Raw genomic sequence first — 25,867 nt, forward strand, 5'->3', positions numbered from 1 at the left:
CAGACATTCAGCTTCGTTACAGGAGATTCCAATGAGTTTGAGGGCTTTGATCTGCATGACATCAGACTGTTAAAAATGTGAGGTAGGGGCACCAACCCTAAGGGGAAAGAAGCCCTCCATCGAGCTGCATTAACAAGGAATTCTCAAGTCAGAAATTAAAGATAATTAAATGCATCATGTTGAGGGTTTAAATAATCAATGCCTCATACAATATGTGTTTTTGTTTGAAAACAACAACAATAAGAACAATGGTAGCAGCAGGTTATCTCATGGGAATACCTGGTAAGAGGAATAGAGGACCTCCATAGTCACCAGGCCAGTGGCCATCCTCCACCTGCAGCAGAGAATAAAACTTCATCCCGCTATGAGCAGCTGCTTGCGCAGTTGTAGCTTTCGGTCGATCAGGAGCAAACTTGCTCTGCAAAATCAGTACATCCTTTATCAACCCGATACATTCCACTACAACAATCACTCTTTATCAATTCCCTTATAAATAAAAGATCATGACTTCAGTGGCGATTTTTAAAGGCATGAATGGCATTCAAAAAGTTGTACAAGTGAGAAACCATTGTCCATGAGATGCCTGTTCTTACCTTCGCCACCAAAGGGTGGGCAGAGGTAAGGTTTTCACCACATCTGTCTGTTTGTCAGTAAACAGGATATCTCCAAACGTTGTGGACGTATCCGGGCAAAATTTGGTGGACAGGTTGGGTGTGTGACAAGGACAAACCGTTTAGATTTTGGTGAAGATCCGGATCCGACACTATAATTTTTGAAGGGATTCTTCAACGTAGAGGGATTTGGCCAAAAATTATATAGAGCACGATATCTCAAAAAGTTATGGACGGATTCCGACGAAACTTGGTGGACAAGTTGGGTGTTTGAGAAGAACGAATCAAATCCATTTTGGTGACGATCCGACTCGGATCTGGATTCGAGTAATTTATTTATTTATTTAGGTATTATAAGTGATTCTTCGCCATTGAGCGATGGGTGCAAAAATGATATATAGCATGATATTTCAAAAAGTTGTGGACGAATCATGACAAAACTAGGTGGATGAGTTGCGTAGGTGACAAGAACAGGAAGATTCCATTTTGGTTGAGGTCCGGATCCAGATCCGGCCTATCAGTGGGAAACAAAATGTCAACTGTTCAGCTTGGTGGGGGGTGTGCGCTCTCCCGAGTTAAATACAAATACACCTCGTTATACTTTTCTTGGTACACTATGAATACGTCGTTTGTATAACTTTTTGAACACCTCACATGGAAACTTAAAGGATATGAAACAGTGGGTTGGTTTAACAATGTACCAAGAGTGCTAAAATCAACAAATAAGTTTTTTTTTCGAAGTGAAAGCAACTTTCTCAAAATAAGATTCTTAAAACAAGAGTTATATTATATCAAGGTTGAAAAAAAACAGCAAAATTAATCGATTTGGGTTGTAAAATTAATACACGTATTTTCATGTGGGCACATTTCCAACCAAATTTCAAGTGTATACAGTTTAGAGAACCTGGTGATGTACAAGGATGTAATAAAAGGTAAAACAGCCACAATTGAGCACAACAAATGAATGTGGTTTAAAATAAACCAGAACATCAGCTGAGAAGTTGAGTTTGAAACAAATTGGGAGCACTCGGCATATGTTTTGAGCATACAGTATCGAGACCCAGTGCTGCAAGCTCTGCCATGCTCTGCTCCCGCTCCGCAGTCGAGTCGTCGTCCGCATAGCTCCATGTTTGCCGTCCATCGACGCAGGACAACCTCCATCGTGCAAGGTCTGTGACAGGCTCTGTTCGGTACGGTCCTCCACGTCTGCGCAACACCCTGAAGCACAACCAAACCCACAGCCATGGCCAGAGATACGTACAATCAGCATTCAAGAATACCATAAGTATCTGGAATTGAACGGAATATATACAGTACCTCCAGGAAGTATTTACACCCTCCAATTTTGTCACATTTTGTTGTGTCGCAGCCTGAATTTAAAGTGGATTAAATTGAGATTTTTTTGGTCACTGATCTACACAAAATACCCCGTAATGACAAAGCAAAAACATGTTTTGAGAAATTTTTACAAATTGATTAAAAATGACAAGCTGAAATGTCTAGCGTTGAAATTCAACCCCCTGAGTCAATACTTTGTGGAAACACCTTTGACAGTGATTACAGTGTCGAGTCTTCTTGGGTTTGCCTGTATGAGCTTTTCACATCCGGATTTGGGGATTTTCTCCCATTATTTCTTGCAGATTTGCTCAAGCTCTGTCAAGTTGGATGGGGAGCGTCGGTAAACAGCAATCTTCAAGTCTTTCCTCAGATCCTCAATGGGATTCAAGTCTGGCCTTTGGCTGGGCCACTCAAGGACTTTCATGTTCTTGTTTTGAAGCCATTCCAGTGTTGCTTTGTCTGTATGTTTTGGGGTCATTGTCCTGTTGAAACGTAAATCTTCACCGCAGTGTAAAGTCTTTTGCACTCTGAAGCAGGTTCTCCTCGAGGATTTGCCTGTATATGGCTCCATTCATTGTTCCCTCTATCCTTACAAGTCTCCCAGCCCCTGCCGCTGAAAAGCATCCCCAGAGCATGATGCTGCCACCATCATGCTTCACGGTAGCGATGGTGTTCGATGGGTGATGAGCTTTGCTCGGTTTCCGCCGGATGTCGCGCTTTGCATTCAGGCCAAAGAGTCAAATTTTTGATCTCATCAGATCACAGAATCTGTTGCCCAGGCAACAAAGCAACCTGATCACCACTGTATTTGAGAAAAGCAAGCAAGAACCTCCAAGAATACCAGACCGAGCTAGTTATCCCATTCCAGGATAGTCGGCCGTAACTCGCCTCATTTTTTCAAGGACACCGTGGGAACTTTAACCTTCACCGACCAATCATTACAGACGGGGCACCAACCGGCGAGGGACGTTTACAAGTGAGTCTGGAATCGAACCCAGACTCATTGGTTGCTATGGTTACCACCACACCGTCCTGTCCCAACACACGACCATTATGAACGACCATTATGAACGGAACCGAAAAACGTTTGCGCGGAAGGGGGGGACAATCGATGGAGGGGGGAGGAGTTATAAGGAGATATTTCAAATAATTTTTTTTTCTTCAAAACTGCAGAATTTCCCAACAAAATGTAAATAACATCACGGATTGCATCGGAAACAGTGCAACAGGAATGGGAAAGCAAGGCGAGATAAAGTGAGAGGACGCAGTCCGAGTTGTACTTGTACTCTGTCCGAAGGTAGTTATACACAGGGGCACAAGGAAAAATGAAGCAACAACTCCATGCGGCGCAATTCGTTGAACACGGAACGAGCGAGAACTCACGTTCTCTCCATTCTGGGGATGAATATTCAAGTGGAATCTCCGATCCGATCACTTCGCTTGGGAATTAACTTGACTCCGCCTCTAACCCCGCCCTACACGTGGCGTGTGAGTTTGGCCCCGCCCATTGCACTTGGCGCGCCGTCCGTAACTCCGCCTCTAACCCCGCCCTACACGTGGCGCGTGAGTTTGGCCCCGCCCATTGCGATTGGCGCGCCGTCCGTAACTCCGCCTCTAACCCCGCCCTACACGTGGCGCGTGAGTTTGGCCCCGCCCATTGCACTTGGCGCGCCGTCCGTAACTCCGCCTCTAACCCCGCCCTACACGTGGCGCGTGAGTTTGGCCCCGCCCATTGCACTTGGCGCGCTGTCCGTAACTCCGCCTCTAACCCCGCCCTACACGTGGCGCGTGAGTTTGGCCCCGCCCATTGCACTTGGCGCGCCGTCCGTAACTCCGCCTCTAACCCCGCCCTACACGTGGCGCGTGAGTTTGGCCCCGCCCATTGCACTTGGCGCGCCGTCCGTAACTCCGCCCCATACACACGTTTGCTTCGGTTGTTTCGCCGACGAGCTCGTGACGCGGGATAGGGCGACGTGATCCGAGTCGAAAGAGCCAATGGGCGTGAAGCTGGCGACGTGAAAACACGGCGGGTGATGTTTGAGAGAGGAGAGCGAACGGCCGCCGTGCGCCGCGCACAAGAAGCGACCATGGGGTCTTGGTGGTTCTCCTTGGAGGGAGCGGCCGCTCACCTGCTCCCTTTCTCTCCTGTGGACGTGGCCACGCCGCTGCTCGTCCTCGCGCTCCTCTTCCTCGTGCTGCTGCACGTATCGCGCCGTGCGCCGCACGCGGTGTGTTCCCGCAGGTTCACAAATCCTCGTCGTGCTTCCTACCGGATACCGGGCCGTGCTGATTGTTCCTCGAACGTACGAAAGGATCACGCGAGTTAATCGGTTTGCAAATTCCCGGCGAAAACAGAATCTGATTATTAATTACATCCCATGGAGACGAAGGTAGTGACCAGTGACTAGTGACTAGTGAGCGTGCTTTGGTTTAGCGCTACCTGCCTCTGAACTGTCTCTCCTGGGTTCGATTCCCGACCCGACCCGATAACACTCTGTTGGATCGATTCTCCGCAGGTGCGCCGAGCCTTCGGATAGACATTAAGCCGACTGTCCCATCTGCTAGCATTCGCCGGTGGACGTTAAAAGACCCCGCGATGTCCTCCCGTGATAGAGTCGGCGAGTTATCGCGGGGAACCCTCAACAAATTACAAATTCCCGCCCAAATCGGCTGCGGTGAACGCCAGGCCTGGCCATCCTGTTCATGAAAGACTTGGGCAACAAAAAACTTTTCCTTGAAACAAAACGTCATTTAAATGGCCCACGCAGAGTAATGGTGGTGTGGGTGGGCCATTTAAATGGCCCACGCAGAGTAATGGTGGTGGTGGTGTGGGTGGGCCATTTAAATGGCCCACGCAGAGTAATGGTGGTGGTGGTGTGGGTGGGCCATTTAAATGGCCCATGCAGAGTAATGGTGGTGGTGGTGTGGGTGGGCCATTTAAATGGCCCACACAGAGTAATGGTGGTGGTGGTGTGGGTGGGCTATTTAAATGGCCCACACAGAGTAATGGTGGTGGCGGTGTGGGTGGGCCATTTAAATGGCCCACGCAGAGTAATGGTGGTGGTGGTGTGGGTGGGCCATTTAAATGGCCCACGCAGAGTAATGGTGGTGGTGGTGTGGGTGGGCCATTTAAATGGCCCACGCAGAGTAATGGTGGTGGTGGTGTGGGTGGGCCATTTAAATGGCCCACACAGAGTAATGGTGGTGGCGGTGTGGGTGGGCCATTTAAATGGCCCACGCAGAGTAATGGTGGTGGTGGTGTGGGTGGGCCATTTAAATGACCCACACAGAGTAATGGTGGTGGCGGTGTGGGTGGGCCATTTAAATGGCCCACACAGAGTAATGGTGGTGGTGGTGTGGGTGGGCTATTTAAATGGCCCACACAGAGTAATGGTGGTGGCGGTGTGGGTGGGCCATTTAAATGGCCCACACAGAGTAATGGTGGTGGTGGTGTGGGTGCAGATCATGCTGATCGTGGAACTGAGGGATGACAATGTTCTGTTGGATGTTATATATTCTACCACCGACGGACAAACTGTTTGTACCCTCATGTACCATTTGTGTCCAACAACTCAAACTTACAGTTTGTTGTCCTTTTGTGTGACAAACAATTCCAAGGTATTTTGCAAGATTCGAAATGCAAAATTTTACCGTAGAAATGGATTTAAAATATCTGTTCTTCATGATGTGAAGGTTAAACTTGTGTGTGTAAATATATATATATATATATATAGAAAGAGCGGGATATGCTTACACATTGTAAGCAACAATGAACCGTGCTTCCCCATTGTCTCGGGTCGCTCACCTGCATTTGCTTTTTTTTACCTCGGCCACTGAAAGTAAAGGAGGTCATGTTTTCACACCTGTCTGTGTTTGTGTACAGGACATCTCAAAACGTTGTGCACGGATTCGGACGAAACATCATGGACATGTTGGGTGTGTGACGAGGAAGAATTGATTCAATTTTGGTGAAGATCCCAATCCGCATCTGGATCTGACTACCGGAAATTTTTAAGTGAATCTTCACCATCGAGAGGGGGCGAAACTAATATATAACACTATGTCTCAAAAAAAGTTGTGGACAGGTTCGGATGAAACTTGGTGGACATGTTGGGTGTGTGAGCACGACGAGTTTATTTTTCGTGGAGATCCGGATCTGGATACGAGAATTATTTAATATTCAAAGCGATTCTTCACCGATGAGAGATAGGGCCGAAAACAATATATGGCATGATATTTCAAACATGTAATGGGCCAGATATGTTCTCGTGGATCAGGCATTGTGGCGGAGGTTTGCGCTCTCCCGAGTGCCATTCTGGTTTCATCTGGTTAAAAAAAAAAAAAAAAACGTATTTTTCATTTATTTTATTTTCATTTACGGATGCTTTCCAACAGTTCTGTGATCTTTTTTTCCCCGGTATATCAGCTTCGACATCAGTCAGCACCCAAATTTTCAGCTTTCTACGTCACCCGGAATGTACTGAACTTTAATATCAGTCAGTGAGTCATTGGTTAGAATGAGCTTTATAATATTAGATACTGTATATCTCACATTTCAGTGGCTTTTGTTACATTTGCAGAATTCCCCACCTTACATCCCATCGCCATTCCCGTTGGTTGGTCATGCGCTTGCCTTCGGGAAGAGTCCAATTGAGTTTTTGGAGAAGGCCTACAAACAGGTCAGTTTAACGAACCGTTCAACATACGCCCAAGGCTGCTTTTGAGGGCATCTGCCAGCTACTCTGTCGGTAGTTGCAATAACTTGGATGCGTTCTTGTTCACAGTACGGGCCAGTCTTTACCTTCACAATGATGGGGAAAAGGTTCACCTACCTCCTGGGCCCTGATGCTGCTGCCCTGCTCTTCAACAGCAAGAACAAAGACCTGAATGCGGAAGAGGTTTATTCTCATCTTACAACTCCAGTGTTTGGAAAGGGGGTTGCGTACGATGTACCAAACCCAGTGAGCGATTACAGAGATACGCACGCACGCACACGCCATTCATTTTGTTGGAAACACGAAAACAAAATAATATTCTCTGTGGCTTATTCTTTACCCAAATCAATCTTGTTCCTCTTTATCCAAATCTATTTGTCAAAATCCTTGCTTGTCATGTCATTATTCCCACACTTTTTGAAAAAATATTGGGAATATTGTAATTGGCTTCGTTTATCTGTCTGTCTGCGCATCTGTCATGCTATCTCCTCTTAAACGGTTGGGCAGAAATTCACCAAACTCTGTAGTTATCACCACATGGCAAGAAGATGTAAGACCCCTGGGGTGGGGTCAAAAGGTCAAAAATCAAAAAAAAAAAACATGACGGAAAAAGCTTGCAAAAGTATCCGTCCCAAGTGACGAGAAAACTTTAAGGTAATCTATGAATTAAAATAATAGTTAATGGACATTATAAAGGTTAATTGTGTTGCACTCTTAGTTTCATGCAGAGCCAAAGCTCTGAGCTACTTGTATTGGCCACCGCTAAATGGTGGTGCAACATAGGGTGGCGGAGGTTGGATTTCTCTCAAAAGAATGCAAACTATCCTGGTAGTGAAATAAAATTTGGCATCAACATTACTCATGCCTGTTCCCCTGTCATTGCAAAAGTGAATGTTGAGCTTTTCCAACGCTCGAGAAGTGACCGCCGTAAACGAGAGAGAGAGAGAGAGAGACAGACAGACAGACAGACAGACAGACAGACGGACGAACGCATTGACAGACACCACAGTTCACAATATAAAATAGATGACTTCCCTTCCAAGGAATTCTTCAACACAGAAACAGACCATTCAGTCCATGAAGCCTGTACAATGGTTGCCAACCTTTGACTTTTTGTATAGTCATGGCTCATGGAAGAATGAGAACACGAAACAGATCATGACACAAAAGGAACAGTAGCGAGGGTAGGGGGGGGACACCAACAGTGGAGTTGAAGGACAAAATAGAGGGAGAATTGGACAAATAATGGGGTAGGGAGGAATGGGGTGGACAGGATGGATACAGAAGGAAACTTCTTCCTCCCCCTCCCTATCCCCCTCTCCTCTCCCCCCCTTCCCCCTCTTCCTCCCTCCTTTAGACCACTCTGCATGTATCGACGATCATGATTCATACAGACACAATCCTTTCAACCATACCTTTCCCCTACCGCCTGTGCACATCATGCACGTATGGCTCGTAACCTCCTCTCCTACTCCATGCGTACATCTACACTAATAAATGTCAGTGTGTGTGTCTCCTCCATAACTCCAAAACCATGAAACCTAGCTCTAGCAGCCTGAAACTTTGCATGCATACTAAGGGAACGCCAAGGAAGTGTATGACTGAAAATCGAGTGTCTGGGTTAATGAAAACACCCTTTTTAAAGATAATTAACGGCCATATTTAATTATATCCTTTATCAGGCGCCTCCTCGGTGACCTCACTCTATGGGGTCTTAAGGTGTATCCTGCGTTACCTCGCTGAGGTCGGAAGCCACCATGTTTTTTTGGCCTGCTCAACCATGCGTCAGGAACAGGCCACAACAATTTTGCAACAACTTGGAACAGGCCGCAACGATTTCTTAATTATAAAGTTGTTGTTTTTTCACTTTCCTCACTCATCTTATTGAATGCTTGTTCTCATCATAGCTACGAATCACTAGGTACATTGCAATGCTTATAAACATGCGGAAACATCAGCGTTTGTGGCTTTATTTAATTTCCGCACATGCCATAACCTCGAAAATCTCAAACTACGCCGAATTACCAAATTCAAGCTCCAGAATTGAACTCGGCTGCAGTTTCAACTGCTAAAAAAGTGTTCATTTGCCCAATTCTGACATATTTGATACTTTGGGAGGTGTGTGTATAATTTCATGGTTCAGTCATTGCTAATCGTATGCCAAGCGAGCCGTTCTTTATCAACAATTTTGTTGGAGTGTTTAAGCTACTTGGTGAGTGCTCTACAATATTCACACTGTCACTGAATACTGTATGTTGGTTGACTTGAACAGTGTTCAGGGGCCACTTGCCTGTGATGTGGCAAGAGCTGATTCATCATTGTATATACTGTATATTCATTATTGCGAGTGTTATTAAACTGGACGTCACATCTGTAGGAATCCCCCCATTTGTTCTGTGGTCACTTCAGCATAAACACAAATTTAAAAAAAAAATGAAACATTTTGTTAACATCACGGCAGAATAGTCAAGAGTAGAGGTATGCACACTCGTTCGAAGCTGTCTAGTGTTGGGTTTGAATCCTGACCCAGCTATAAACTGTCATCCCGGTATTTCACAGGCAGGGTGATTCATCATTGTGAGTGTCGTTAAACTGGACGTTACATCTCTAGGAATTACCCCCCCCCTCAAATCCCCCTCTCCTCCCCATCCCCTCTCCCTCCCATCCCCTCTCCCTCCGTCTCTCCCCCCACCCCTCCCTCTCCCCCTCATTTCCCCCCTCTCTTTATCTCTCTGTCTCCAATCGTATCTGGATGGTGGTTATGCCCAGATAGTGGTTATCTCCATCCGTATCTGGACAGTGGTTATTTCCAGATGGATCCTCGCCTCACACTGCTTTACCTTGCCCTCCCATCATGCTGCCTTCCCTTACCCTCCCTTCATATTGCCTTCCCTCCCCTTACACTTGTTTTACCTCCCTTCATGCTGCCTTCCCTTCCACCACCCCTCCTCTCTTCTCTTCCCCTCCTCTCTCCCCCACCCCTCCTCTCTCCTCTTCTCCCTCACCTCTCCTCTCTCTCCTCTTCTCCCTCACCCCTCCCCTCTTCTCCCTCACCTCTCCTCTCTCTCCTCTTCTCCCTCACCCCTCCCCTCTTCTCCCTCACCTCTCCTCTCTCTCCTCTTCTCCCTCACCCCTCCCTCTTCTCCCTCACCCCTCCCCTCTCTCCTCTTCTCCCTCACCCCTCCTCTCTCTCCTCTTCTCCCTCACCCCTCCTCTATCTCCTCTTCTCCCTCACCCCTCCTCTCTCTCCTCTTACCCCTCACCCCTCCTCTATCTCCTCTTCTCCCTCACCCCCCCTCTATCTCCTCTTCTCCCTCACCCCTCCTCGACCTCCCTACCTCCTTGCTCCTCCATCCCTCTCTCTCTCTTCCTCCTTCTCTCCCCTCCCCCCTCCCCTTAGTGTACTTGTCATCTGGATGGTGGTTATGTCCGGACAAACCCTCTCCTCACAACCTTACCTTGTCCTCCCCTCACGCTGCCTTCCCCTCTTCTCCCTTCTTCTTTCCCTTTCTGCACCTCTCCTTGCTTTCTCCTCCTTGCTCCCTCCTCCGTCCCCCCCTTCATATTCCTGTCAGTGAAGTGACGGGTTGTATTTACTTGTCATAAATATATGGTCCTGAAATTGAATCATGAGTCACTGCTTACCAAACCCCTGGAGCAGAATGATTATCTCCTTTGTCTACCATGGAAGCATTTATTAGGTTTAGTGCATGAAGAATTTTAAAGGGCATGTGGTGAGGGAAGAGTATTGATTGTGGGGGATTTTAACTTGCCAGGGATAGATTGGGTCCAGGAATAGGGAAAGGGCACAGCAGATGATTTCCGAGATTTAGTCCAAGATTGATTTTTAACCCATTTTGTAGATAAGCCCACTCAGGGGAATGCAGTGTTAGACCTCCTTTTAAGTAACAATCCCAATATGGTGGAGGTCGGGGAGCATTTCGGAGCAAGTGACCATAGCATTGTGTGTGCAAAGAGTCTGTTAAGGGTTAAGAGTTCCGGATATAGGGTAAGGCTATATTAGATTTCAGGAAGGAAAAATTTGAGGGTATGAGGAGAGAATTGGGTGATGTAGATTTGGAGACTCTAACAATGGGACAATCAGCATCAGAGAAATGGGAAAACTTGAAGGATCAAATATGTAGAGTGCAGAGTAAATACATTCCAATGAGGTGTGAAACCGAAAGAGACCAGGGTGGTTGAGCAGTGAGACAAGGAACGTTATTAAGGAGAAGCAGAAGGCATTTATTAGGTCATCTCTACTGAGATGACCTAATAAAGCCGGACCAAATGTCCGTCCATCCGTCTGTACGTCCGTCAACAATTTTTCTTTCCGATCTTGATGAAACTTAGTATGTGGGTAGAGGTCGATGAGTGTTGCACAACGATATAACTTTTGTCCGGGTTCAAGATCAGGGACGAGGTCACGTAAGTTATAAAAATCGCCATTTTCAAAACCTATCAAGTCTGCCATTTTACAAGATATTCGGCAACTGTTTATTGATTATGATAGTAAAAAATATTATCTTGTATCTAACCGGACAGATTTTTGAATTTCCTTCCCATTTGATCGTCACGTGATCTGGAAGATGGCCAAAAACGCCGATGCGATTCGCAAAGAAGGATGGAAGGAGAAATGAAATATAAATATAAAACATTTTTAGCCTTTTATATTTATACATTTTCCGCCAAAGGTGCAAAAGTTTCAAAACCCGAAATGTAAACGTCGGCATTTATTTTCAAAATATAATTTCGTGCGCGCGCGCCAAAATGCCGAGTCATCTTTAACCAAACTGCGTAGTAGAACTGCGCAATAGTCCGGTCATGGCGTCTGACCAGTGGCCAGCGTGGTTCAGATTGACTGTGGTTTCTGGGGCGAAGGTGATTGTTAAGAAGTATGTCGGCGGTATAAATTCGAGTGACTGTATTGGTGAGTTAATCACGCAACATCTTAACAACGAATATTCTGGCCGAACGATTGCATCAATTCAGTGCATCAGCAGGGATAATTCGCAGGCTCCTCTCGATCGTGCCGAAATGTAACATAATCACCGGCGGACATCGGGCTACAGGCTGTGGGGCGAGGCCACGGATCCCGGATGAGGGGATAAGTGATAAATTGTGCTACATGCTTCGGGCTTTCTGATTAATATATCAATGAGTACATTCCATAATTAATGAATTAATAATTAATGAATCTGGCATACAAAATGTTTTTTCATACCTGACATGTTACTTTGTGCAGTGTCACAAAACTTCTGTGGAATTAATAATTAATGAATTTGCGAGCTCTAACGATTTTTCAAACCTCAATATCTCTATAAATACTTGACCAATTTTCATTCTGAAAGTTCCATTATAATCACTGAATAATAATCTACAGGACTATCATAATCGCCGCGACCTAAGCCTATTTTTCGTTTTTTTTTCTACAACCGGAAGTGAAATGTTCCCAGAGAGTGGACGACCGGAAAACCACGTATTGCACTTACTGGTGATTCTGATGTGTTAATCCGGGTACTAAATGAACAATACATATTTATTAATTATGTCATTTATAGTATTATCCTCGTGTATCTCTGTGAACTATTTCAATCTAAACGGTTAGTTTGGACTGTTTCGCGGTTACCTGAACTGAACATTGAGAACTTGTGGTATTTTCGAGATAACCATCACCCCCACACGGGGGTAATTTTGATGTTTAAAAGAACAGAACTGGAGTTAGATTTATATCACTATCGGAATAAACAGAGGAAAGTTCAGAAAATAACTCGGCAAGCCAAAAGAGAGTATGAGAAGAACGTGGCTAAGTATATTAAACATAATAGCAAGGCTTTCTTTAAGTATATCAAGGGAAAATAACAGGTTAGGACCAGTGTGGGCACATTGAGGAATAGCACCTGGAAAGTGGTCAGTGATGAAAGTGAGATGGCAGGCTTATTAAACAGGTATTTTTCTTCAACTTTTACACAAGAACAGTCAAGAGAATTGCCAATAGCTTAGAGTATCTATCAAGGAGGTGAGGAAGGTCTTTTACAGAAGATCCAGGTTGGAGTGGAGGAAGTTAACGAACAGCTCGGAAATCTAAGAGTAGATAAGGCTCCGGGTCCAGATAACATGCACCGAGAGTATTGGGGGAAGTGGCTGAGCAGGTAAGCGAGATATTAACAGCGAGATATTAAGAGCTCACTGGAGTCAGGACAGGTACTGGAGAATTGGAGAGTAGTTAATGTAACACCATTATTTCAGAAAGGATCTAGAGAACAATTGGGAAACTACAGACATGTTAGTTTGACTTCAGTTGTGGGGAAGGTGTTGGAGACATTAATTAGGGACCAGATGAGGAACAGTTTAAATAAATACAAACGAATTAAGGATAGTCAGCATGGGTTTACCAAAGGTAGTTCCTGTTTAACAAATATTCTGTACAGTTCTATGAAGCAGTGTGTGATTGGGTGGATGATGGAAAGGTGGTGGACATTGTATATCAAGACTTTAAGAAGGCATTTGATAAGGTACCACATCAGAGGTTGTTAGCCAAAGTCAGGGCTTGTGGAGTGGCTGGTCAGGTCACTGATTGGATTGCAAACTGTCTTAGTGGTAGGAAGCAAAGAGTGGCTGTGAGTGGGAGGATGTCTTGCTGGAGGATGTAAGTAGCGGGATACCTTAGGGATCGGTACTCAGACCATTACTATTCATTATTTACATCAACGATTTGGATAATGGGGTAAAGAGTAAGCTTTCCAAATTTGCAGATAATACAAAGCTCGGAGGTGAGGTGGATAGCAGAGGAGGTAGTGATTAGATACAGAAAAGAATTGATACTTGCACAGATTGGGCTAAAGATTGGCAGATGGAATTTAACCTGGGCAAGTGTAAAGTGTTGGGGATGGGAAATAACAATGAAAATAGAGATTGCAGGATGCAAGGGGTAATTTTGGAGCGTGTCACACACAAGGATCTGGGGGTGGTAATAGATCGGGTAAGTAAGCAGGCAGCACATTGCCAGGCAGTTATAGGTAAAGCAAACGGTTTTAGGCTGTATTCGGAGGGGGACCAATTATAAATCAAAAGAGGTGGTGTTAACATTGTATAGGAATTTAGTGAGGGCCACATTTTGAATATTGTGTGCAGTTCTGGTCACCACAGTTCCGGAAGGACGTAGTTGCCATATGGAGAGTTCAGCGCAGGGCTACTTGATAGATTCTGGGCCTCGCTCGACTCAGCTATGAGGAGCGGCTGAAGGAGACGGCTTCAAACACAAGAAATAAGGCGGTTACGAGGAGATCTGATAGAGATGTTATAGATAACATAAGTGCAGATGAATTATTCAACAGAGTAGACAGTGATAGGACCAGGGGCCATAGCCTGAGAGTAAAGAAGAGGAGTTAAGACAGTAGCAAGGCAGGGGGATTTTACTCAAAGAGTAGTTAATGCATGGAATGGCCTCCCTGGAAAGGTAGTGGGAGCAGAAAAAGTAGAAAAGTTTAAATTAGAATTAGAAAGGTACCTGGAAGTTATGGAGATGGAGGGGTATGGGGATGTTAAGACTTTTAGGTAGTTTGAGCATTGATGGGTGATTGTGTGCATGTGTATCAAGTCCTGTTGGTGGGGGTCTTGTCAAGGGGGGTTGTGTGGTTGATGTATGTTTTTAACCAAGCCCATGCCCCCTCCCTCGAGGGGAAGAAAAAAAATACAAAAACTACAAAAAATATGTTATAACAATAATAATAATAATAATAAAAAATTAATAACATTTCTTTGCATTTTCTTCCTTGGATCTTATGTGGGTGGATTAGTTAGGTGTTCACACAGGCATGATGGGCTGAATGGCCTCCACCTTTGTTAGATTTCCTTGTATTTCCTTGTACCTGCCAGGTGTTTTTGGAGCAGAAGAAAATGTTGAAAATGGGCTTGAATGTGGCACAGTTCCGCCACTATGTTCCACTCATAGAAATGGAGACCCGGGCCTACTTCGATCGTTGGGGGGAGGCAGGGGAGCGCAGTGAGTCTTGATTGAGGGCAGTGGAGAACAAAGGGCTGTATAATGCATCTTTGAGTAACACCGTCAGGGCAGACAATGCTCACATTGTCAGAAACGTGCCATCACTTTCCACAGATCTCTTTGAAGCATTTTCAGAGTTGATAATCCTGACAGCCAGCCACTGCCTTCACGGCAAGGAGGTGCGAGCTCTTCTGGACGAACGTGTTTCTCAAATTTACGCCGATCTGGATGGGGGCTTCAGCCATGCTGCTTGGCTCCTGCCATCATGGCTGCCTCTACCGAGCTTCAGGTAATGCTCGAACCAGTATACAACTCCAACCCAAAGGTCACCATACTGTGATGAGTAAATGCTGCACTACTAACTCCAAACTTTTGATGTGACGTGTCTGGCAGAAAAAGGGACAAGGCACATCAAGAAATTAAGCGCATTTTTGCCGGCGTTATCACGTCTCGACGGTCATCGGGCAAAAGAGAAAATGACATCTTACAAATGCTTCTTGAAACCACATACAAGTATGTTATTTGCAAAGTTTGCATCATTGTGGAAATGACTCCTCGGGGCTAACGTTGCTTAGTATAGTTTATTTATTTCCTTCATGAATGTCACAAATAGCACAGGTGAAAAGTAATTAATTGTGATGGATATTTCATCGTGTATGTCATAAATAGACGACATCTAAATGTCCCCATTCCTGTTAGCCTATGTTTAATGTTCTTGCCTTTGTGAATCTGTTTAAATATCTTAGCGTTTTGCTCAGCCATCAGCACTAGTTGTGGTGGAGACACCGACGAGACGGCCTGAGCTGTCAGTGTTCCCTCAAAACATTGGGGTGAAGGTTTGCTGAAGGGATGCTCCAACCCCACACCTGGCAAACCTTGATGGTGAGTCAGAGGGGAGGGGCATGGCACGTCGTCGCTGATGTATGGGGCCAAAGCCATAAAAGGCGGCGTGATAACGGAAGTATAGGAGATACCCAAAATCGGCTTAAGAGAAGCTACGTTCCATGCCGCTCCGATCTGTACAGAGCTATGCCCCACTTGATCCCGAGCCATGCCCTCTCCTCTCCTCAGCACCAGCCTGCAGGACTAAGCGACGAGACATTGTGGCATGTTCCCTGCCAGAGCGGCCAGGACCATGACCACTCTGCAGTGCCCAACAGGACATCATATGATATTCCTTGTCTTGTGACTTTCCTCTACTTTTCCATGGTGTGCCTGCTTGGCCCTAATTAAGGCTCTTGTTTGTTCATCATTAGATCCATAGGTGCAAGTATTGGTAGGAGTAGGGTGTTTTGTTTTGTATTTATTTGTTATTGCTTGCCTTCCCTGTATATTTCCCTCCCTGTGACCATTAATTGCTTGTTAAATCTACTTGGTCTTGGGGTGCATTCCAGTCATCGTGGTCACCTATTGGAAATTAAGGGAGCCCGCTGAGGCCATGCGCCTCTTTGAGGCTGTGCGCCTCCAGCAAGACTACGCCATGCACCTCTTGGCATCGCTCGGCTATAATTAGAGACGAGGCATACGGTACCAATTAGTGTAGGGCTTCGCTGGTTCGACGGACCCACAGGCACGGAAGTGGAAAGGCCCATAATCCAGCCTGGGACCGCAGACTCAGCTGACCATTACGGTCTCATCTGGGTGACTCGCCGGACTCGTACCAGACCCGCGCGACTATAACAGTATCATCACATGATGATGAACAGTAACTTCGCACATCTTTGCAGCCTAATAAAATATAACACTGTTGTGCCTGCAGGGATGGTCGCCAACTCTCAGATGAAGAAATCAGTGGTATGCTCATTGGACTTCTCTTGGCTGGTCAGCACACAAGCTCAACAACGAGTGCTTGGCTTGGCTTCTTCCTTGCCAGAGACCAAAAGCTTCAGGCTCGCTGTGTCGAGGAGCAGCTCACTGCATGTGGAAAAGGAGGACATCTATCTCCTCTCCATTATGATGAGGTGACGATGATTCCAGCGGCAGGCAATTTCTAGAAAACGTCCCTCAAAATATGCAACTCACGTCACTTGTCATGAACTATCTTTAGCTGCATTCTTTCATTCATTTGTTTATTTTACTGGATCACTCCATGATACTTTCCACCGATTTGGTACTTGATATTCTCAAATGCATGGAGTGTGCGAACGTTCACTCTCACTCACCTCCGTGTGATTCAACAATAAACTGAATAGCAGAAATGGTGCAAATTAAACGGAGCACAAAACGTGGCACAGCAATATAATCAATATAATTAAATTCAACACGGAGCTACATTTGAACGAGGGCATGAATCACAAACGGAGCTCTGACGAGACAAACACAGAACACCTAACTTTAACTTCAAAATGACTGGCTGCAAGCTGGGAAAAAAAAAAAACCACAAAGGATGAGTAGGGTTAGATGCAGATTACAAATTAATAAATAAAACTGAAGCAGGAGCAGAAAACAATGGCGAGAAGTAATAGGGGAAAATAGCTGTCATCATAGTAGTGGTAGTATAGCCCCAGACAGTTCTCACCAACAGGCCCATGGCATGAAGACAGCCAATCAATCTCCCAGGAGTGACCCAGAGATCCCCACATCCAGGATAGTGTACCCCTACCTTCATGAAGTCAGGACCACGACAGGGTTAGACACAGATAGGGACGAGAGGGAATGGGCTGGTCCACTGGGGACTGATTGGCACTCTGACTGTGAGCACGCTGCCCTGACGAATCTGGGCAGCAGGGAAGAATGGGGGAAGATTTGAGCCCCGACTTGCGGTTGGGGGTACAACCACTGCAAAGAAGCACCCCGATAGTTGCCGAACATCTGTACCCATGCTTGCAGGCCAGTATGGGTGCGGCAAGCTGATACCTGGATATGACAGCTGACAGCCGGCTTGTGCTCCATGGCGAACTGCTCCCGTTCTCCTTCTCCCCTCCTCCATTCCACGATCTTTCTGGCTTCCTCTTCCCTTATCTCTGTCTCACCCTCCTCTCTTCCACTCCAGTCCCTCCCTCCGCCACCTATTCTCCCTCTCACGGCCACCTACTCTTGCTGAGAACAGGTGCAACTGTTAACTGCCATATGCTTCGGTCTTCTTCGTCTTTCCCACCTACTCTCCTCTTTGGTACCGCAAGTCTCCCTCTTACAACCCAGCCCTTGAGGCGGAGTTTCGCATTACTCTCAGTGTCTTGTTTATGCCCCCATATTAAATAATCCTTGCTAATTCCGTTCTGGCCATACCAGGCCCAAGATCTGGTTTGTTGAAGGAGTATGTACATAGTTCCATTAATCATTTGTGTCTTGAATGAGTTATAAAACAGGGATATCACAAAACCTAAAGTTCTTTGATCAATCACAGACTCATTCGTGCAATGATTGGAGCTTGTGCTCTGTGTCGGAGAGGTCGGTGGGTCAAGGCCTGGTTGAGTCATAGCAAAGACTTAAAAAATGGTAGGTGCTGTTTCCTTCCTTGGTGCTCAACATTTGTGAAGGACAGAGCATGGATAAACAACCATAAGTTAGCAATACTAGGAAAGGCTTTTGTGGGCCTAATGGCCTCCTGTGCTGCAGTCTCTTGTGAGGGAGCTCATATTATCAATGTCAAATCGGCAGTCGCGCATAATCCAAATCTCCTCGCTTTGTTTTGCCACATACAGTGGGAAGAACAAGTATTTGATACACTGCCGATTTTGCAGGTTTTCCCACTTACAAAGCACGTGGAGGTCTGTAATTTTTATCATCGGTACACTTCAACTGGTAAAGACGGAATCTAAAACAAAAATATTGAAAATCACATTGAATGATTTTTAAATAATTAATTTACATTTTATTGCATGAAATAAGTATTTGATCACCTCCCAACCAGTAAGAATTCCGGCTCTCACAGACCTGTTAGTTTTGTCTTTAAGAAGCCCTCCCATTCTCCACTCATTACCTGTATTAACTGCACCTGTTTGAACTCGTTATCTGCATAAAAGACAGCTGTCCACACTCAATCAATCAGACTCCAACCTCTCCACAATGGGCAAGACCAGAGAGCTGTCTAAGGACATCAGGGACAAAATTGTAGACTTGCACAAGGCTGGGATGGGCTACAGGACAATAGGCAAGCAGCTTGGTGAGAAGGCAACAACGGTTGGTGTAATTATTAGAAAATGGAAGAAGTTCAAGATAACAGTCAATCTCCCTCGGTCTGGGGCTCCATGCAAGATCTCACCTCGTGGAGCCTCAATGATCATGAGAAAGGTGAGGGATCAGCTCAGAACTACACGGCAGGACCTGGTCAATGACCTGAAGAGAGCTGGGACCACAGTATCAAAATAAACCATCAGTAACACACTACGCCGTCATAGATTAAAATCCTGCAGCACACGCAAGGTCCCTCTGCTCAAACCAGCGCATGTCCAGGCCCGTCTGAAATTTGCCAATGACCATCTGGATGATCCACAGGAGGAATGGGAGAAGGTCATGTGGTCTGATGAGACCAAAATAGAGCTTTTTGGTTTAAACTCCACTCGCCGTGTTTGGAGGAAGAAGAAGGATGAGTACAACCCCAAGAACACCATCCCAACTGTGAAGCATGGAGGTGGAAACATCATTCTTTGGGGATGCTTTTCTGCAAAGGAGACAGGACAACTGCACCGTATTGAGGAGAGGATGGATGGGGCCATGTATCGCGAGATCTTGGCCAACAAACTCCTTCGCTCAACAAGAGCATTGAAGATGGCGCGTGGCTGGGTCTTCCAGCATGACAACGACCCAAAACGCACAACCAGGGCAACTAAGGAGTGGCTCCGTAAGAAGCATCTCAAGGTCCTGGAGTGGCCGAGCCAGTCTCCAGACCTGAACCCAATGGAAAATCTTTGGAGGGAGCTGAAAGTCTGTGTTACCCAGCGACAGCCCTGAAACCTGAAGGATCTGGAGAAGATCTGTATGGAGGAGTGGGCCAAAATCCCTGCTGCAGTCTGTGCAAACCTGGTTAAGAACTACAGGAAAGGTCTGATGTCTGTAATTGCAAACAAAGGTTTCTGTACCAAATATTAAGTTCTGTTTTTCTGATGTATCAAACACTTATTTATGCAATAAAATGCAAATTAATTATTTTAAAATCATACAATGTGATTTTCAGGATTTTTGTTTTAGATTCCATCTTTCACAGTTGAAGTGTACCTATGATAAAAATTACAGACCTCTACGTGCTTTGTAAGTGGGAAAACCTGCAAAATCGGCAGTGTATCAAATACTTGTTCTCCCCACTGTAAATACGCGTAGCTCCTGTACATTCTTGAAAGCTCATGCACTCTGGACTCATAAACACAAGACAGGTTTACATCCTGACTGACAGAAACTGCTCACTACCTCGGGATCATTCCATATCGGGAAACGGCCAGAAACTTCCCAAACACTCGCATTCCTCAGCAAGTTATAAAATCTTATTTCAACCCAAACACTTGTCACCTCTTTACCATACTTTTTACTTCGACAATTGGCTTCCAGCCCCAATAAACATTGAAAAGCCATATATAATAAGCAATTCGTTCCATAATCAAATCGTATGTATACCGGCGTTAACAACGCACTGAACACAATACACAGCCTTCCAGTCACTCGTGAAGAATCTGTGGCCGGATTGAATTATAACCATATTGTTTGCATACTCACCCTGTCCTTATATTCAGCGTACATGACTTACTGTACATCCATAACTTTTGTTGTTTCCCGTATGTGCAGCTTAACGACCTGCAGCTGCTGGATCTCTGCCTCAAAGAGACACTGCGCCTGAGGCCACCAATAATGACCATGATGCGGATGGTCAAGAAACCTCAAGTATGGCCTGTCGCAATGAACTTAGTGGCCAATTAGTAACGCAAGAGGTATTCTAATATTAACGGGTGTAATGGCATTATAAAATCCAGATTCCTTCCCTTGAGTGTACTGTTTGTGTGCTCCGATTCAAGATTGTGGCCGGCTACACCATTCCACCAGGGCAGCAGGTGTGCGTCTCGCCGACTGTGAACCAGCGCCTCTCAGACTTCTGGGAACAGCCGGAGGCCTTTTGGCCTGATCGGTTCCTGCAGGGAAGCGATACCTCATCGGACAAGTTCTCCTATGTGCCGTTCGGTGCTGGTACGTAACAGTAACCCCAATGGAGGGGTTTCAGTACCCATGATGCGGTGCGTGGGCGCCATATTGGTGAGCAAGCTCAACAAGCGAGAAATTGCAAACGAGGCCTAACAAGGCCAACGAATGAGTGTAACCTTCCATTGCAGTGTCAGAATACTGGGATAAACGTGCTAGATGTAGAGCTCGTGATGCTATCGTTGCCAAGGAAGTTAATACAACAAACATGGTGGCACGCACAACATTATGGGATAGCTGCGAAAACCCTCCATTTCTATAGCATGGTACCGTCAGGCCTATCCTTCGAATGCTGATTTTCACTCGACTCTTCCGATTACCTGCTGATGCTTTTTAAAGTGTTTCTTGGAAATGGTGGTGCTCATGTTTATTAAAGTCATGACCGGTTGGAATTTTCGACCACACTTACAACATTTGGTTCCATTTAACTTAATTGGGGTTAGAAATACGTTAAGTGAACTGTAATCAATTCTTATATAGTCATCATCTTGTATGTTTAATACAATGAACGTGAATTTGTATTTTTTTTTTAAATCAAACGAGAATATCCCACAATGTCCAGCGAGGGGTCAGCCTGTAATTTAAAACTAGAGGTGCCTTCAAGATGATAACGTAGCAGTATGTAAGGGAACTTGAGCAGAACCAAGATAGCAGCGACCAAGGATATGAATACAAGCTCTTTTCAGGAAAATTACCAAGTCACTGTTGGATTGTGATGAGAAAAAAAAAACCCCCGCTGGTTTGTGAATGACCTTTGGGGAGGAAGAGGAAAATCTTCCTCATCTTCCTCTTCTTCCTGGTCAGCTCTACAGATGCTGCTACTCCACACTGTGGTTGACACTTGCACTTAATGTCCTTAGAAGCAGCTGGGATGGGCACTGCCACCAAAGAATTCCCCAAACGGAATAGAAAATAAATAATTAATATAAGATCCGATGTTATCAAACTGAAATACACATTTTGGTGTCTATCTATCTTTGTTTGTCTCTGTATTATTTATTCAAATGCAGCTTGTCGCTGCTTGACTGCATCATTTTCTTGGGGGTACTGCTGATGCAGTGCCCCTTGTTACCATTTAGCTGGTACTCCTTTTGCCAACCTCAGAAGGATGACAGGATGAGTCAACCCTACCTGGTGTTAATTCAACAGGCTGACAGGGGCTTAAACTTAACACCCTAGGGCCTTAAGCCAAGCACCTTAACCATAAAGCTAACACCAGGCCTTGTCTTTGTATGTCTGTGGCTAATGCATTCAGTCGTTATTTATCTAATCTCAACCAAACTTGCGCCAGGGGGGTTAAGAGTCATAAAACAAAGGTTGTGGCGACCGAGATTGCCTTCCCCAGGAGTGTTCCAAAGGTTGGGCCAATGCAAATTCTCCATGTAAATGTGCATCATGTGACGCTGTTCCCAGTGGTGGTGGTGGGAGAGGGTCTCACAAGTGATGCTTTAGAAGCCTTAATTGTGTCATGAGTAAGAGGCTTTCCCCTTATTTTCACACTCGCTTAGCCTATGTTGTGTTAAACTCAACGACAAAAAAAATCCGGAGGAATTCCCACGTCTTATTGCTTTTTTCCCCACCTCAGAAAAACGCCATGTATAGGTGTATCCCAGGGCATGAACTGGGGGTCAAATCCAAAAAATAATTTACATATTCATGCATCCCCCAAACAAAGTGCCCATAATTGTATTTTTTGGTATTTGACCTTTTTGACCCAGCCTCAGGACCCCAGGGGGAGGGGGCAGAATCAAAAACTAACACTGCTTTCATACCTTCTGTCATGTGGTGATCATAACTACCAAGTTTGGTGAATTTCTGCAGAACGGTTTAGAGGGAGATAATGTGATGGGTGGTTGGACAGAGAGACAGAAATACAGACAGAGCCAATTACAATATCCCACCATTTTTTTCAAAAAGCATGTGGATAATAATAATTGGCACTAATACTAAGGATGGTAACATGAACCCCACTGGCCACTCCCTTAGGCCGACCTCCACCAAATTTTTAATTCATGCTTTGGGTACCCAGGGTCAGATCATGAGCATGAAATAAATCTCTCCCCCTTCCCGCGAGTGTGGGGAGAAGACTTGCGATTTTCGTTTGTACACATGGAATAGTGCAAGTCGTTCAACCACTGAACCTTGCCGGAGCGAGGGGATATTGCGGGTGGAGAACAAATGCCAATTCTGAAAATATATCCTCTCGCTCCCGGAAGCAACGGGTATTGACTAGTTCAATCAAAGACATCATGAGGTAAGTGCTCTCACGGAAATACCAAACAGGCTGCACAGTATGTGTGTCTTTGACGAGAAAACGGTGACACGTGGATTTAAAGGATACTTGTGGAGGAACAAAGGGCAAATAAAAATGAGATATCTGCGATTGCAAAGCAATCGCTAAGGGTAGGCCTCCCTCGACTGGGGGGAGGGGAGGGTGGTTACACTTGGCGAGCGCCTTTGACTTCCCCTTGGCCCACAATCCCATGATTGCCGTATATAGTTTTTTTCGGACCACCATATGACCTTGACCTTCAACATTTCAGACTACAGCGTAGATTTTAAAAATGTATCCCATGTGCAGTTTATCCATAAAACTCACATCATGAAAATCAGAGGAAAACAAGAGAATACTTCGATATCACGTGGCTGGGGGCAGTAAAAGTCTAGGTTAAGAATGATGAATCAATTTTGCAGTTATAAAATTTAAATGTAGACACAGTGAATTAGCATGCATGATGGGAAGAGTTGTGACGTTGGACAAATTTCTATTTATAGACCTCAGATCAAAGGGACGTACGCGGCCATAAGTGTGACGACACAGGACAGAATAGCCAATTATATAACAGTGCGATGTCACCGTGCTATAATTATTCAGGTTATGATCAAAAACTTGTTTTTTTTTGTCAATTAGGTCATGATCTGAAAAAAGTAGGTCAGGAACACAAATCAAATATCAGATGCACAACTTCAGTGCAGATCCACTATGATGATGCACAAAAATCTTGAAAGGCCAAGTGGTCTTTGAGATTCAGCATCGGCAAATTTGAGTGAAGACAAAAAAACACACGTGTGTTTTTTTTTGTCAGACCGCCATGTCACCTTGACCTTTAAGTCGGAGAGGTATGATGTAAATGAAGCAGAAATGCGGCTTGCTGTATGCTATCTAATGGGGGCAATTTTGTTTCGATCGAACAAACCTCAGTCGAGTTTAAGTGAAAAATGTTAAAATATCTATAATTGGATCATGACCTTAAAAATTAGGTCAAGGTTCAAAAATTATCTCAACCCCGCAAACTTTTTATTCCCATTATTGATGTAAAATTTCATTTTGAAAGTCCCAGGTCCAAGATACAGCTTAGACATTGCTAGAAACAGGAGAAATCTAACCGAAATGGTGCTTTAGTCATCCTCAAGGTGTAAGACCTTGACCTTTAACCCAGGGAGGTATGATATGAGTTGTGCTTAGATGTGGCTTGCTCTCCACTGTCAAATGAGGAAAATTTTGTTCCAATTGGACAACGTTTAGGCAAGTTATGGTGAAAAAAATATGAAAATGTCTAAAATTACGTCAACCCACATACTTTATATTCGCATTATTGATGCAAAATTTATTTCGAAAAGTCCCAGCCGGCTCTGAGATACAGCTCAGGAATTGATACAGTTTGGAAATTTGGAGTGTTGAGAGTGCAGAACGAAGAAAAAAAACATTTCTAAATGGTGGTTTAGTACTCCGAGGGGTCCAAGAAACTCGATGGTACCATTAAAAATTGGGGGCACTAATTGTAGACATAAACCCTACAACAGCAATAAGCCTTCCCCTTACCTATGCTATCGGGAGAAGCTGAATAAAAATGAATCAAACGTGGAACTTAATGTTCTCAACCAACTTGTCTATCTCTTCCAGGTCGCCATCGCTGTATCGGAGAAAACTTTGCTTACGTGCAGATGAAGACCATCTGGTCAGTGCTGCTGCGACTATTCAAGTTTGAACTGATTGACGGCCATTTCCCAGACATAAACTACACCACCATGATTCATACACCATGCAAACCGATCATTCGCTACTGCAGGAGACAGTTATGAATCAAGGGGATACCTGCTCTGCTGAATCACCCAACCTGAGCATGAATATTGAGGGCAGATAGCTCAACTGTGCTGGAAATACTGTGATGTCCTTCAAAATAATTGTGTTCATCCATATCTAGTGTTTCTCTGGCTTTCTGGTCGTTATAATCTTTCTCAATTAATTTTATATTGCGAGGCAAAGCCACAACTTTGTGGTATTGATCGAGAGCTCGTGATGCATTTTGAAGCATTTTTTTTCATGAATGTAATAGTTTTAAAAAACACATGATTCTCTAAAGTCTAAACATTTCATTCATTGTGTACTGATGGCATTACAACTGTAAAATATGTTTTTCAGGTTTTCTCTTTCAGTTCAGTGGAAGTACCATTTGATGTCATGATTGTGTGATCATATGGGATTAAGTTACGTGGGATGTTCAAAGTGTTCTTGGAACGAGATACAATTGTTCAGGAAATGCAAAGTCTTCTTTATTTTTCAATATGAGCAAAGAACCCATCATTACAGACAGATTAATGTCCACACTTCTGTGTCGATGACATTTATATCTGACTTGTAATACTGGCTTCCACCAGGTGGAGCTAGACCATACACATTTAAATAAAGACAATTGGGGTCCTCTCCCCCACCGCCTCCTCCACCCAGAAACCCCCGGGAGTATTAAATCGTTTTCTTTAAACCCCCTCTATACTTCCTGTGCACCCCACGAAGACAACCACCAATTTTTCAACTAATTTTGGTCCAGTGGTTCCGTTCTCCTAATGTTCCCACAATCTGGGAGTATGCTTGTTCTTTGTACCCCCTAAAACTCCACCATGTAAACCACAAGTACAACAACCAGGATTCCAGTCATTCCATCCAGCAGTTTACAAGGGCTCAGAAGTCAAACAACCAAAACCCACAAACAGGCAGACACTTCTCAAGTTATAGATTGTACTAGCAGGGGATACCTGGCACTGCCTGCTGGGAGAGGGGGTACCACCCAGGG

The 25,867-nt window shown here is 44.8% G+C and overlaps 2 protein-coding genes across 12 annotated transcripts in view; one reads left to right on the plus strand and one right to left on the minus strand.

Annotated features, from left to right (window-relative positions):
- LSS (lanosterol synthase) overlaps positions 1–25,867 on the minus strand; it is a 113,693-nt gene that overhangs the window by 65,546 nt on the left and 22,280 nt on the right. For 10 of the 11 annotated variants that reach the window (XM_085891134.1, XM_085891130.1, XM_085891127.1 and 7 more), the window contains 2 exons: positions 1,661–1,829; positions 280–418 (listed from right to left, as the gene is read on the minus strand). In XM_085891134.1, coding sequence (XP_085747260.1) covers positions 280–418; positions 1,661–1,829 — 308 coding nt within the window. Of the gene's footprint in view, positions 1–279; positions 419–1,660; positions 1,830–3,332; positions 3,440–25,867 lie in introns of those variants that run through there. The other variant, XM_085891135.1, reaches the window with a different exon arrangement.
- Positions 3,892–25,527, plus strand: CYP51A1 (cytochrome P450 family 51 subfamily A member 1). The gene is made up of 10 exons (XM_085891138.1): positions 3,892–4,177; positions 6,530–6,628; positions 6,734–6,910; positions 14,543–14,669; positions 14,784–14,958; positions 15,063–15,182; positions 16,429–16,630; positions 20,388–20,483; positions 20,615–20,783; positions 24,700–25,527. The coding sequence occupies exons 1-10, from the start codon at positions 3,983–3,985 to the stop codon at positions 24,876–24,878; spliced, it is 1,539 nt and encodes a 512-aa protein (XP_085747264.1). The 5' UTR covers positions 3,892–3,982; the 3' UTR covers positions 24,879–25,527.

This window comes from Eptatretus burgeri, chromosome 8 (assembly GCF_056783735.1).
Source record: "Eptatretus burgeri isolate ZD-2024b chromosome 8, Ebu_testis_v1, whole genome shotgun sequence".
Classification (NCBI taxonomy): Eukaryota; Metazoa; Chordata; class Myxini; order Myxiniformes; family Myxinidae; genus Eptatretus; species Eptatretus burgeri.